Source organism: Pelodiscus sinensis, chromosome 4 (genome assembly GCF_049634645.1).
Source record: "Pelodiscus sinensis isolate JC-2024 chromosome 4, ASM4963464v1, whole genome shotgun sequence".
Taxonomy (NCBI): Eukaryota; Metazoa; Chordata; order Testudines; family Trionychidae; genus Pelodiscus; species Pelodiscus sinensis.
In genome coordinates this window covers 111,750,552-111,766,368 of record NC_134714.1, presented here as the reverse complement: position 1 = coordinate 111,766,368, position 15,817 = coordinate 111,750,552, and the positions used below count along the sequence as shown (strand labels likewise).

Sequence of the window (15,817 nt, the reverse complement as noted above, 5' to 3'; positions counted from 1 at the left end):
GAAGCAGGTTATCTGCATATAATTGTTCTATTAGTAATTAGGTAGCAAATTACAACTTCTTGGGAGACTGATATGGTACAATATCTTTAGAAAACAGGACATCTGTCCTGTAACTGCAGAGATAAAGATCTCTTTAAAGAGTAATTTAAAAAGTGTACAATCTAATGAGAAAAGCAATATTAAATAAAATTAAGAGGCATGGAAAAATATAAACATGCTAACACCTCAAATTATTATTGATATGTAGCTGTCTACCCTTGTCTTGATTAGTTTTGGTTGATCTTTGCACATACCTTTATTTCCTCTATATCAGCAGTTTGAAGTTTCTCTCTGAAATGTTTATCTGTTTCTAGGACATCTATCACTTGCTTGAGATATTCATCATAATAAAGCCCAGTATCCTTTAGGAAAAAAGTTTGAGATTAGAAAAAAAAATGCCTCCTAATGTTTTCACTTTCATATAAATGAAAGGATTTAATCTAATCCCACATCTGAGTAATACTGAGCATAATACACTGATTCAGTATATCGGTAACACGATATGAATTTCTTTGCTTTTGTTGGTTTGCACAATTATCATTTACACAAGCTCCCAAACCTGTTCCCTACTGTACTTCTGAGAGGGAGGTACTAAATGTCTGGATGAATCATTGTCTTCATTGCGATAGTGTGAACTAGGGATGTTAAAAATGGTTTAATATGGTAACCGTGTAAACACTAAATAATTCTCAGTGATTACATGCACTGCAAGCTCTGAAGTATAAAGCCTATTTTTATACTGCAGCAAAGCCTCCCCGGGAATGGTGCTGCCAGCCCTTGCTTGCCTTGCTCCAGGGGAGGATGCTTTGCTGCCTTCCCATAGTAAAGCCACCTCCCCAGAAGCTGAGTTTGACAGATACCAATAAACATCAGCTTATCAGTTACACTGTTAAACTCTAACATCCCTAGTGTGAACTCACTCCACAGTAAGTTAATTTAACTATAGATAAGTCAATCACAACTCCATTAGACAAAAGGAGTTTTGAAATAGATGCCTGCTGGAGTGTGTTACAGTTTGAGAGTCATGCATGGTTGGTGGCAGATTGTTGAGAATGAAATCTGTCTTTGAGGAAAGGGGTGAATTAGGCATGTGAATGCTTCATGGGCAGACAGCAGTATTGGGGGGGGGGGAGGGGAGGGATTAATTGGGAGGATGGTGCACTGTGTACTGTACTCTGCAGGTCCCTTGCTCTTGAGGTCTGGAGGTGGGGATTTGGGAAAGTTAGGGTGTAGGAATTAATTGCACTGGGAAAGAACAGCACTGCTGACTCCCAATTACAGGGGACGGGGAAGTCTGCAGATTGATAGAAGTGGATCAGGGCCCCCTGCCTATATAAATATGTTAAGGGGGAGCCTCTCTAGGTGATTTTGTCCCAGGCTTGGCATCCCCATATGAACTGCCCTGGCATCAGGCTATATTAATGTCCATTGTGTTTTCCCCTGTGAGGTTGGGGCAAATAATCCAGAGGAATCTAGCCCGCTAGAGCTGAACCCTGTGGATACAGAACTGCCCCCTTCCAAGAGTTCATGTTCAGCAGCAGGACTTCACTTGGTGCTCTGAACAGCAATATTATTGTGTAATAACTAAACGCTCTTACATGCACTTTGTTTCCTAGCATCTCCATTTTGCACTTTGGCAAACATTGTCACAGTGATCATTATTTGACATGGCTATTCATTGCATTTTGCTACTAGGAAAATGGTTTGTGAAAATCATCCAGTGTTTCCTTGGTTTAACCCTCTTCCATTCTCTGTGGAGCTCCAGCTTTCTTCCTGCCCAAGATGACTGAGAGCAACTTCCTTTTGTAGCCCATTAATGACACAGTTAGCTGGGAGGAGTTGTGCAATAGGCAATTCCTCCCAGCAGGAGCTTTGGCATTGCCACTGCTACCTCCCCAGCCCTACCACATCAGAGAGCAACAGATCTGAACTAGTTATTGAACCCTGAATATGAACACACTATATGGAAAGGTGAAATACCACTAGCTTCCCACTGGAGTACAGCACCAACAAAGTTAAATATTATTTATTAGAGCACCTCAGAGGACCAGTCATGGACAAATCTCAAGATTAAAAAAAAAAAAAAAAAAAAAAAATCAATGAGCTTGTTAATGGATAAAAATACTGCCAATCAGTACAAAGTATTAATAAAATACCTTTCATTTACTTACTGGGGTTTCTATTTTAGCTCCTTCTACATGGGGCTCCCCTTGCACTTTTGTCTTGTCTACGTCTATAGGCACTGCTTCCAAATTAATTAGGAGACATATCACCAGCAGAACACACTGTTGTGGTAGGATGGATCTCCACCTCATCTGAAACAACATCATCATCACTCACTGGAGCTAGATTTTAAACAGAAATAAAGTAGGTTATTGGACAGTATAAACACATTCATATTAACACCAGCAATAATTCTACTCATTATACAGTATAAAGCCATTAAGAGACACTAGAGCCTAAAAGGATTAAACAAATACTACTCAAGGGTTATTTTAAAATTAACAGATTAATAATTAGACTTCACTAGACTGTCCAAACAGTACACTGCTAGCACAGGCAATGTAGCCAGTACCCTAGCCACAGAGAAGTCAAAGATTACCCATATGTGAATTATTATTTTGTCTTCATATAAACATATATAAGCCTATCAGTAATTCTACAGAATGTTTTGGGCAGAGATAAAATTTAGGATATATGCACTAATTTAGATGTTCAAAATCCTGTACAATCATCCATTAGTGTGAAAGATAATATGATCCAGATTACTCAAGGTGAAATCAATAGCAAGATTCCCAGTGATTATAATGGGAACAGGAAAGTTGTATAGAACTTGCCTTTTTTTGGAACCAAGATTCTCCTCTGACTACTCTATCTTCAAAAGAAGTCACCAGACAGTTCCAGAATCTGGTGATATAGAGAAGCCTTTAAACTTATGGACTGTTAATGTCCACAACAACTTTATAGCAGTGGTGGGCAACCTGTGGCCCACTAAGGTTCTGTATGACCCACAAGACATTTTATTTAACGCTGCTCATGCACAGTAGTTTTAGCATTTCTACTCCTTTCAGGGGATGGATTAGTAACAGATGAGAAAATATCTGCATGCTCCTTTGCGAGGTCAATGATGTAGATAATTCTCAGAAAATAGCTAAAACTTTCCAATGAGGTGCCATGCACGTGTAATTAGCTTAGGTATGTCAAAAAAGATGTAGTAATATATAATAAATGTACTGTGAACCAAACCAAAATAAGTGTACTCCCTACCAGGGCAATTTTTGTATAAATCCTTTAACTAGCCATGCAGAGAATTCTATCACAAAGTATTTAGATTCAATGACTGCAAATCTTTGAGATGAATAGAGCATGCAGTGCCAGTTTTCTTGGATGTATAATGAAGTAGAAAAGCAGGGGACCTTTGCTCTTTTGTCTGATTTTAGCAGATCCTCAGTATCTGGCAAGAGTTGCTCTTGATGCCACTAACCATGCACTGAATTGTGTTATTTTCAGTGTTAGCACTATGGGCAAAGTAGATAAGATCATTCCTATAAAAAAAATCTGACGTTATTTGCTAGAATCAGGTTAATTTCTAGCCTCACCAGAGAGTTGGTGACTTCTCTGTGGCCTGCAATGACCCTATACAGTTGATGTGTGAGGCTGTTCACTGTTGTAAATATTTTTAGAAGTCTGAAGTGTCCTTATCAAAAACAAAAAAAAAAAAATGCAGGAATTAAGATTATATTTTTTTAAACATTTGGTCTAGCTTTACAATTGCAACAATACACAGATTCATTTTCAGGATTTTGTTGACAATTAATAATATAGTCAGTAATTTACACTGTAAATTTGAGGTAAATCTGATGGTAGAGTAGACAAGGATGAGTATTTGTTAGGGATGTGAAGGTTTAAGTGGTAAGCCTCACCATTAACGGTTGTGCATGTAAAAACATTCATTAAAATATAATCCTTAAATTTGTGGAAATTGTTCAGCTTTTAAGAATCTGAAATATATTCATAGTTTTTCAGATTAGATATTTAGTCTGCGTGGGATGTTCAAAATTAGGAGCACAAGGAGACTTGAATTCCTAAGCAAATAGTGGTAGAAATGTAGCCTTGTTAGTCTGGACAGTCCTGTTTTAAGCAAATTAGGTGTTCTTAAAAATTCCACCCTCTGATTAAGTATTATCTGATAAGATACTGGAATGTGATCTAATCCTTCCTGTATTTGTCTCATCTACCTGACACAATGCAGTACTTTCAAAACTAGGTTATCAAAAGTAGGCGCAAATTGCTGGGTCTGACCTTTTTGCTTTTTGGGTAGCTATTGCAGCATTCCAATGATAGTATATCTTGCTAGGTTCAACAGAAGATATTACCCACCCACCTTATCTCTCTAATATCCTGGGGACCAACGTGGCTACAGATACATTGCATATACAATGGATAGTGTGCTAGTTTAGCCTAAACAAGAACTTGCTGATATGGGGAAGAGTTAAAATTACCGAGTAGCTGAAATTGATGGACAAAAAAATTAATATGTAAATTGCCACTGACTTTGCAAAACTCTTTAAGTTTTAACCGCGGGGTTTATGATGTTTCCTGGGGGAACCCAAGGCTGTGAGAACCTTGATACCACCTGGCTTCAGCACAAGTAAGCCTTGTTTGTGCCTGCCATGAATCCGCTCCCCTAATGCACCAACTACAGGCAACACAAGCATTCACCTCTAAGCCTATGCAGGCCCTCCTGTCTGCTTCTAGTCTACAGGTGAGCTACATGCACACTCCAACTCCAAGCATCTCTCTCTGAGGATCTAGCCCCTGTTCCACTGGACTCTGTCAGTTTTCAGATTCATTGCTTCCAAAGAAGCAGTACCCTCAGGTTAGTTACTTAACTAACTTCCTCACTTAACATACAGCACACAGACATGGTTACAGTGAACATGAGTAAAGGTTTTATTTAGCAAGGTATAGAAATGCAATTAGAAGTATTGGAAACAAATGCTCACCCAGAAAATAAAAATTGTAACAAGCATTCTAGAACTCAGATTCTCTTAACTAAATACTTTCCTGTCTCAGAACCATGCTCTGTAAGTCCTTACAGCAGTTTACAGCCAGGCTTGACTGCATCCCTCAGTTCACAAGTCAAAAAACAGGACTATGTAGCACTTTAAAGACTAACAAGATGGTTTATTAGGTGATGAGCTTTCGTGGGCCAGACCCACTTCCTCAGATCAAATAGTGGAAGAAAATTGGCACAATCATATATACAAAAGGATAAAATCAAAAAAATGAACACATATGAAAAGGACAAATCAAATTTCAGAACAGAAGGGGGATGAGGAAGGGAGGTAAATGTCTGTGAGCTAATGATATTAGAGGTGATAATTGGGGAAGCTATCTTTGTAATGGGTAAGATAATTAATGTCTTTGTTTAGACCTAGGTGATAAGTGTTGAATTTAAGTATGAATGACAGTTCAGAGAATTCTCTTTCAAGTCTGGTGTGAAAAGGTCTTTGAAGCAGGATGCAGGTAATCATATGTGTTCATTTTTTTGATTGTATCCTTTGTATGGTTGTGTCAATTTTCTTCCACTATTTGATCTGAGGAAGTGGGTCTGGCCCACGAAAGCTCATCACCCAATAAACCATCTTGTTAGTCTTTAAAGTGCTACCTAGTCCTGTTTTTTGCTTCAGCTACACCAGACTAACACGGCTACATTTCTATCACTGTTTCACAAGTCAAACATAGTTAGCTTGCCTTTTCAGTGAAAGATTCAGGGTGTACCTCTGTACCTCCAGACATATACCAGAAATCTACTGTCTTTACTCTGAAAGAGGGAGATCCAAACTCTTTGAGTGTTTGGCTCAGGCATCCAGTGTGACACACAGTGCCAAGTAAACACATGACCAGATAGATGCTTTTATTACCTCATGCTTGAAAGGAACCTGAGACATATTACCTCCTGGTTATCAGCCTTAAAAACATAATTTTCAGTACAAACAACTCCTTAAATATTATCCATTTTGCAATGATTATGATGACTGGTGGGCTGATGGTTCTCAAAAGAGACCTCAAACACATCACCCTTTGCATATATTGGACACAGTGGATCCCTATAAAATGCTATGCAACCTTTGAGTAGCAAGAGGTTCCTGGGTCACAGTTTCCAGAATATATTGAAGGAACCCAGCTGCTCTCACAAACTGTTGTACATTTAAAATACTAGTCAAACGTGATTTCTAAAATAGCAAATATTATTAACCTGATCACAACAGTCACCAGATTCTGACGCATCTTGGCATAAGATTATATTTATCAAATTGTGCATGCAAAAATGGATGACTAAGTTACGAGTCAGTCTTTACACAGTCTTTACTGTGAGTCACTGAAACAACTCTACAATGCAACACTTAACAAAAGAGGTAAAATAAGATGATGACAACCTTTGATATTGAGTAAAGATATTAGGCAAAAGGACAGAGCTATTCTTCATAGAATCATAGGACTAGAAAGGGCCTTGAGAAAATGTTAATGTCTTGAGAAGATGTAATGGAGTAGATGGCATACAGTGCATATTTACAGGGTTTTTTTTTTAACAAACAATAAATGAACAAAATGGATATATTTACACTAACAACATTGGTTTTGTGGATCTTTGGTCTCAAATACACAGATCTCAACAGCTGAGAGATCAATGCAAACCAAAAATTCTTACAATCAGAAATGACTTTGATTTAGGGATGTGAAAAGTTAATTGGTTACCATCACCCTAAATGGGTGATGCTTACCACTTCTGATTAACCAGTAACTCGTGGGTGCTGGAGCAGCACCCTGCCTGTCCACAGTGGGCCTAGACAGCCCCACAGGCAGGGACTGCTCCAGCATCCAGAAAAGTCTCTGTTCGCGGGGAGACTAGGCCTGCCGCAGACATAGGCTGGTCTGGCGGGGACTGGGAGCCGGTGACAGCTCCAGCACAGGGCTGGGGACAGGACACTCACTGGCTGGGGGCTGCTCCAGATGGGCTGGAGCAATCCCCAGCCCAGATCCTGCTGTAGCTGGTTAACCAGATAAGCATTCAGTTAACCTACTATTTAACCAATTAGCTGATTAACTGGGATTTTACTTCTCTAATTTTAATAACCTCAACTTATGAGACTGTGGGAGACAAGCTTAGAAATAAATATTTAATTTTCTTTAAAGAAATAAACCTCCATTACACTCAGTGATATCCTTCAGCATATTCTTGTTTAGTACACAAATATAAGCTTGTTTATTTTCATTTTTTTAAAGTTTATTTTCATTTTTGCTGTTCAGATTTAGATCATCTTTGTACCATGACCTATTACCAAAGGGGAACATAAAGGATGATCACCAACTTTTGTCAAGTCTCATTTCATCCAGTATACAGGGCGTCCCCACTATAAGTCCTCACGGTATACATCCGTTCTGCACTTAAGTCATTGATGCTTGCATTAGAAGTCCTCCCATTTCTCACTCTTAGTGGTGCAAAAAAAAAACCCCAACTTGCTCAAATGGAAGTCAGCCACAGGAAAAAAATTCCCCACTTTAAGTTCTTTTGCCATAAGTCCAAGTTTTTTGGAATGTTTTTTTGGACTTATAGTGAGGACAGCCTGTATATGCACGTACCAGTTGGAAACTGTTAGAGTAAAAAGCAGTTAGTTTTGACTCTCGTTCTTCGCTTATGAAGAAATCATATAATTGTCTATGGTAAAAAAAAAATACACATACAAGTCTGTCAATTCATGAACAGCGTAGACAGAAAATCAATTACATTCCAATCTTTAGTCACTGATAAGGAAATATATGAATACTTGATTTTTGTCAGCAAGCATATTTCATATTCTTGAAATTAAAGTTATCTTCTAGATTTAAAATGCTTTATATTTGCGTTATTTATCATGTTAGTCACCAAATTTGCATTCAAATCTGGAATTACTGTACAATAAAGCAATCAACTGGCAATATGAATGTCATTTAGAAAAGTATGCCGAAAAGGTGAAATAGTTTTACTACCTCTAAAGAGTCAGCATGATATTGAGATCAAATACCAAAAATCCTATTCTGTAATATTTAATTTTAGGATTGTAATACTTTCCACATGAACTAACAGATTCACTGAATAAAGATTTCTTCTTGGAAAGCTAGTTACAAAAGTAATGGTATAAAATTTTACAAATATTAAAGTCCATAAAGACACCAAATACTCTGTTTTCATTGAAAACTAAACACTCTTCCAGGCATTAAGTCACAGGAGAATGTTTACAAAAATCTAGAATGAAATCTAAAATAATGAGGGATTCAGCAGAAAAAACTGATAATGCAAAAAAAAATTTTTTTAGGAAGATTAATTAGACTGCATATTACAGCACTCTTGAATCCTGCTCCCACTGAAGTAAATGACAGTCTCTCCTTTTGACTTCAATAGGAATTGATCTTTTAGATTGTCAAGAACTGTAGCCTGTGGAAGATCACCACTAAACATTCTCAGGTACTGCAAAGTATGTTTCAGTGACTTACATAGCAAAAAAAAAAAAAAACCTCTGTAGGATTATATTTTAAACATGAAATATTGAAATTATCAAGCCTAAAAATTTCCTTTTGAGAGTTGGTTAACAATTGGAAAACAGCTCCAATTCTAATCTCTTGGAAAAAGTAATGCTCAAAGCCAAGTTCTCAAAAACTGAGGCTCACAAATATTTTATAACAACATTTGTGTACACAGTGATGGCAACATGTGTAAACCTGGCAGTTGAATAGCAAAGACCACAACTGAATGCCAAAGCATCCTAACCGGCATTTTTTATGAGCACTTTTGCCAGATTGCCTTTGCAATCCTAATAAATGTGTACATAGATCCAGGCTTACAAGACACACAAATGAGCTTCTTCACTAGAAAACTTGATCTCTAACTGCTTCATCTGATGTGAGAGCAATAAAGCACAGCTAGCAACGCCAGCCATATGGGTTGTATGCAAAACCATGCTATGATTTCCTACTTTATTACTGTATTTTGGAGATGAGCATGATCTGATGCATATAAAATCCAAGAGATGTGACAGACAGGTAGTAAATCTGCTTAATGGTCTTCTGTATTGAGCTCAGTTTATTTAATGACCCCTTCAGTAGCCTTGAGCAACTCTTAGGCTCAGATCTAGAAAGGAACGTAGGCATCCAACTCCCCACTCATGGCACCTCAGCACAAAATTTAAGAACCCTTAAGATTCTCAAATCCTCTGCTCACCGGACCTGTAGATATCTAAAATCCCTTGACAGCTACAATTTCATCATAAAAGTCCCTTAAGCATGTAAATTTCTGCCACTGAGCATAGCTGCCACTAGGGATGTAAAAAGTCATTTAAAAATGTAACCGTGTAACCTCTAAAAATCCTAACAGTTACACATGCTGCAGGTTCTGCAGCATAAAACTTAAATAAACTGCTGGCCCTGCTGCTGGGGAGGCTTCACTGAGGGCTCTGTGGCTGGCTCCTGGATACCAGTGTGTAACTTGCCGTGAGTGGGCCTGCCACAGACAGAGGCTGTTTTAGCTGGCTGGTCAAAGGGATCCCTTCCTCTGCATGGGCCCTGTGGGGCTGGAGCAGCCCTCCACCTGGGGCAGGCAGGAAACTGCTCCAGCTCCTACCAGTTAACCAGAACCAGTAAGTCTCACCCATTAAGAGTGAGGCTTAACCATTTACACCCCTAGTTGCAATATACCTCACAACCAAACAGAAAGAACATGCCTTGTTCGGTTTGCAAAGCAAACATACATTGACAACACTATACATATACAATTTTGATGACAATAGTTCAACACTGTCATGATCATGAGGGATGGCCAGCAACCTGGGAATTAAGGGATTAACTATACCCAAGCCAGGTAGCAGTCTGCCAATGAAATCCCTATCTGCATTTTTAAACTGGGACAAAGGAATTTTTGGTTTTTCCCCTTCTTTGTCCCTGGACAGTTTTTCTCCAGATACTGAGGGAGACAGACATTTCTCTCTCTCCAAGAAAAGACTTTTCACTATCTGTAAGTAGGGTAAAGTTTAGATAAATCTGTTCGGTTTTATTGTTTGGGAACGGCAATCTGATGTCTATGCATTTAAAAATGGGTTTTTCTCTCCTTTGTACCTAAGTTTTGGCCCATGGTGGAACTCCCCCATGAGTTTATTAATTGGTGACTTTTCCATCTGGTCATTATGCTTGTAACAGGAGTATTGTGTTCATACTAAAAGTTCTTTCTCTTTCTTTTTTTATTAACCTGGTATTGGTTAATTTGTGTGTGTCCTGGTTTTACTTTAGGGCTGAGGTTTCCCAAGTGATCTCTTCCCTGGTTTCCTTATCATTACTTGGATGGTGGCAGCAGATTTTTATCCTCAAAATCTAGGTTTTTAAGATTTTTGGGGGAAGCTTTATACCAAAACCTAGAAAGATAAGGTTTTGGGGTACTTTTGCGGGCCCCCACTTCTGTATTCATCATGCCAGAGTGGGGATTCGGCCTTGACAAACACTTTAGTATTTGGCAAAACTTCATCAGATGTTGCTAGGAGATACTGTTGAGCATCACAGACACATGAACATCTGGGACAGGATAAATAAACAAATGAGCCTTGTTTACCATTTAAACCTATAGCATAAAGTGCATGGCATGACAGCACTTTACATATAGGGCCTGACCCTGAACCCTTACTCATGTGCTGGTACACTTTATCCTCATAAGGGTCAATCCTGCAAATCTTTACTCACTTCTTTCTTCTCGGCACTGATCCCTTGGAATAGCAATAGTACCATTTCATTACTTTAAGAAAGTCACCAAATATCTGCCTCCAAGTGACTTTCCTATTATTTCTTTAGAATAAGGCACAACGTACCTATGAGGTTGCTTCATTAATTGAGAGGAAAAAATGCGTACTTGGATCACGTAATGCTTTGCTTTGAACAATTCAAGCAAGTTATTTTTATTTCCTCCTAGGAGAGGTAGTCCAGAAAAACCGAGGATTCTCCACACAGGAACACTCAGGAAAGTTAATCTGAATTCACTAAATTAAATTAAGGCCAAGTTCATTCTGAAAATGAGTGTCCATGCAGACTTGGAATGCAATTTAACTACTCGCATCTTAACTGAATTTAGACTAACAATCCTAACATCCCTGTGTAGACAAGCCCTGACTCTCACTGCAGTGTTTAAAATGTGCTTATCCTCTTGGGGCCAATTACTGATTTAAGTATCCAATTGAATTCAATTAGCTAGATCTAGAGTTCTGACTTGAACAAAACTCGTATTGTCTTCAAAATCTGTTATTTTGAAAACTTCTTAGATTTGTCTTGGTATCTTGACACAGATATATTCCTAGAACAATTTGTATTTCCCCTAAAAGGTTGTACAATGCAATCATTCAGCAAGCACTAACATACAGAACAATTTCATTTCACATCTAGTTTAAATCAAATATAACACCGAAACACACAATCTTCAGAACCACAATCTGAATCTTTCAGTTCCAATATGTAACCATATTCTCAGTATCACACTTGAACACAAAGTGAACTCTGAGCTCAAGGACTTGATTACAGCTGACACTGTTCTAATACGATAGACTGTTTAATTCTTCCAGTGTCCTTTAAATTGTTCACTGTAACAGACAAATCCAGGTGCCAGTCAAGTTAATGTGAGTTTTGCCATCAATAGGAGGATATGGCACCTACTCTACAATGACTTTGAGGAAAGGAAAGCAGTTCCACAGCCAAAATGCTCCCATAAAGTATGTCTATATAGGGATGTATATACACGTTATTTACTATGTATATTAAAAGAGCTTCTGGGGTATTTATTTTGGCTACTGAGCAAACAAATAAAAAGATAAGTACAAGACCTCACTAGGCAAACATCTTTATTGTACAGAAGTTCACACTGATAAGGACTTTTAAGTTAACAATGAATTACATTATCTTTCTTTATTAAAACGTTTGTTCAGTCAACATATCACTAGAAATATGGGTCAATATTTTCACATCTGTGATATGTAAAACAAGTTTGTGATAGAGCCAAATTTTTCACTTTTATCTATACAACTACAATGATTGCAATAGAATTGTATGGAGGTATCGGAGGTCTAGAATGTATAAAAATTCTAAATATTTTATTATAGCATTTTATATTAGCTAATGTTTTATATTCAGAAACACTACGGTCAATTTGTTGACATGTTCCCTTAAAATATCTTATTTTAAATGACTAAGAGCCCAGATTTTGGTTTTGTACACAATTCGTGCACCAAGGTAAAGATGACCTATCAGCTGCGTAACAGCATCAAACTACAACAAATGTATCCTGTCTGCTTTTGTACTGGATGTTAAAACTGCTTTTTAATGAAACCCTTCATTCAGTAACTAAATTAGAGACATAAATTAAAGGAATAATGCTCAATGCTAATGAAAGTCATGTACAGACCAAAATGTGGGAGAATGCAATCCTTAATTTAGTGTTCCCTTGCTTTTGTGGGTTTGTGATATTGTTTAAACATAATTTTGTATGTTCATATCCCTTATTTTTATAATAGACAATTCTGAATGACTTATTTGATTCCTTAGAAGTTTCACATACAAATGGGCAAATCTAGCCCTTACTCTAAATGCAGAGATTCTGTACAGTACAACTAGGACGGTTCTGCTGCATAATGCAGGCACTGCCTGTGTGGTTCCTTGCTTTGAGCAAGTTCCTTACATGGTAGCCTACAGAATGGGGGAGGGGGGGAAGGGGAGGCAGTGGGGCAGAAATGTCCATCTCTATGTGGATTTTCTCCTCATCTTATGTGGGGGATTGTGTTAGGGCCAGAAGAACTATTCCAGAAATTGGGCCTGAGAACTTTAGGGAAAGGGTGGGGAACCTTTTTTGAGTCAGGGACTGCTCCTAAAAAATCAGGGTGGCTTCAGAGTGAGAAGCAAGACATTCTCCTCACATACCAGATCTTTGAGGGGCTCAGGTGTATAGATTTTATGTGCTCCAGCCCCATGGAAAGACAGTGTTGGGCTGGAGCATCAGCACAGGCTCCCAAAGCTGGGGCCAGATCAAGGCAAACCAGGGACTGCATCTGGCCCCTAGATCCCAAGTTCTCCACCCTGCTTTCAGGCATAGTTCCTCAGCAGCTCTATAACTTTGGAAGTAAGAGTCTTCCCCATTCCTGCCTGTCGTCTAGGCTGGAGATCTATGCCACAATAGTGGCATCACCAAGGCCACACCAGGATAATTTTGATTATTAATTTATTTCTTTAAAGTAAATTGCCTTCATATCTCATTCAGTGTCTGACCTAGTATGATGTATTAAGCTTGAAAATAGTGGATGCCATCCTTTCCCATGTGTAATATCGACATCACAGTCCCAATGTAAATCCCATCCACCCACACTGAAATATCAGAGACCAAACTCTTGTGAAAGCCACACAGTTGTGTTCTTGTGAAAGTTTGAAAAGAAACTGACATTTCATAGACACAATTAAACTTTCTCTTGTGTGATATTTGCATACTTTGTTAGCCGTACACTACACAACATTCTACCTTAGCTGCTCACAACACTTTTGTAAGTTGTAGTGATTAGGATCATTACTCTATAAAATAGTATTTTTAAGAGCAGCAGTAGCAGCAGTTCTGGAGATTCTTGGTTCCTGGAAAACCACAACCCTCACTCTGATGGCACAATAAACCGTCAGTCAACCGTCTGCTGCTGCAAGGTAAGCAACCATCCTTCCACTATGTTAAAACTAGCTCTGGTTACACACACGCAAAGCCATGGGTTGCTCAAGTGTCATTTCTTCAGACATACTTCTTCAATGGGGCCTGCATAGATGAGTAAGGATAATTTGTATTTGTGCAGGAGGGATCAATCCCCAAGAATATCTGCTAGTTATCTAATATTTCCCTGCTACCCTGAAAAGTCACATTATCTGACATGTACTAAAATTTCTCTTTTATCCAGCCTATTTTGGATAATTGAGCTTGTTACATACTGACACAATATGATATACAGTATATGCAACAATTTTCTGGTCCTGCGGTAGCCTTGGCTGTGCTCAGCTGTACTGCAGAGCAGGAGTTTGACCATGAAGGTTAATTAGTGAGTATTGTACTGTCAACAGGTAACAAGATAATCATCTATTATTTCTGATATTTAGTAGCACACCAAGGCAGGCAGAGTTTTTTTAAGCACTATCAACTCTTTTCCTCAACTTGTAGGAGAAGAGGAAAAGGAGTTTTGTGGCGCATCACATACATTGAAATCCATGCAAGGCAGGTTAGCCCACTGCATGATTGCTCTCTTTCAGTTCTGTAGCTCTCCCTCCCGGGCTGGGGCTGTCACTGCCTTCCTGGGGGAACCCACACCTCAAGTGAGCGGATCTCACTACGTTTGACTGAGCTTCAACCTACATTTTCCTTTTGCCCCTGCCAGCCCCCTTCCCACCCCTTCAGGGCGCCTGGGCTACTACCGCTCCGGCCCAGGCATTCACCCCCTCCAGCTCCCCATGGAGGGCATCCCGGCCCCATCCTTTGGGCGCACCGCACCTCCTCCCCTAGTAACCTACCTAGGCACCTGCTGTCGGGCAGACCGCGCGTGGGGGCTGGTCTCCGCCCCTGCTTGCCCGGGACCCGGGTGCCCAGAGGCAGGCGGACCCAGGCGAGCCCGGGCACCTCACCTTTCTCTCCCGCGGGCCCCACCGGGCAAGACCCGGCGCTGCGCGTCTGCTGCGGTGGAGCAGCCTTCGGAGACCTCCCAGCGCCGCTCGGGCAGGCTCCGCGCCGGGCCGGGCTCCGCAGCCGCTACTGACAGCGCCACCAGAAGCCTCCCGCTCGCCGCTGCCTCTCCTGCACCCCCAGCAGCAGCAGCGACAGCTCTCCGGCAGACCCCGCTGCGGTTCCTATGGCAATACGTCCCGCCTCTGGGGCAGCGCGGATTGGCGGGGGCTGACCCCCGTCTGGTCATCGCGTAGGGTGCTGATTGGGCGGCCTCAGGGCCGCGGGTTAGGTTGCGCGGGCGGGAAGGCAGGTTTCAAGGAGGGTTGAGGCGAGAAGGTACGTGGCGGCGCCGGCTCAGGGGGGTGGAGCTCGTTCACCTCTCGGCTGCGCGGCGGGGCGGGGCTGCCCGCCCGCGGGCTGAGAGGTAGCAGCGCGGCTGGAGTCGTGGTTCGTGCTCCGGCCCCTTCCCCGGGCGCCTGATCCCGAGACCCCGGCCCCGCTACCGCGGGCGGAGCCTGGACACCGCCTGCCGGGGCGTGCCCCTTGTCCTGGGAGCGCAGCGGGGGGAGCCCGGGGGCGAGGCGTTGCTGGGTACAAGCTGCTCTGACACTTGCATTGGCTGCCTTCGGCAGGGCTGTGCGCTTTCCAAGTCTCTGCCCTTTGGTCCAGTCCTCTGGGGGGGTTAAACCTCCCCCCGTGTCGATGTCTGTGCAGGGTGCTGAGGTGGGTTTTTAAGTCTGTTTTTAAAACAAAGGAGGCCTTGGGAATCCGAAACACCTTGAACTGGGTTCCAACGTGTAGGAGTCTTACGGCTTGGAAACTGCCAAGTGTCGCTATGGAAGCGGTTCCCTCCTCCCAAGTTTGAGAAGCACTTTTCCGAATAGTAGACTTGTCAGGGCACAGCAGAGAGAAAGGACTGTCCCGGAGCACAGTGGTGTTTTGTGTTCCAGGACTTTAGAGTTGCTGGAGAAGATTTTTTTAGGGAGGTGGGGGAGCTATATTAGTGTGTTCTTTGCATTCATGAGAATG

At 40.8% G+C, this 15,817-nt stretch overlaps 1 protein-coding gene across 9 annotated transcripts in view; it reads right to left on the bottom strand.

The window, feature by feature from the left end:
* Window positions 1-14,992, bottom strand: part of NUCB2 (nucleobindin 2) — a 57,385-nt gene extending 42,393 nt beyond the window's left edge. For 2 of the 9 annotated variants that reach the window (XM_075928075.1, XM_075928076.1), the window contains exons 1-3: window positions 14,749-14,991; window positions 2,211-2,384; window positions 294-401 (exon numbers count right to left, since the gene is read on the bottom strand). In XM_075928075.1, the coding sequence (XP_075784190.1) occupies window positions 294-401; window positions 2,211-2,372 (270 nt within the window). In that variant the 5' untranslated portion in view covers window positions 2,373-2,384; window positions 14,749-14,991. Of the gene's footprint in view, window positions 1-293; window positions 402-2,210; window positions 2,385-2,876; window positions 2,947-3,638; window positions 3,737-14,637 lie in introns of all 9 variants that reach the window. The other 7 variants (XM_075928070.1, XM_075928073.1, XM_025190434.2 and 4 more) reach the window with 7 other exon arrangements.
* Window positions 14,993-15,817: the final 825 nt, after the last annotated feature.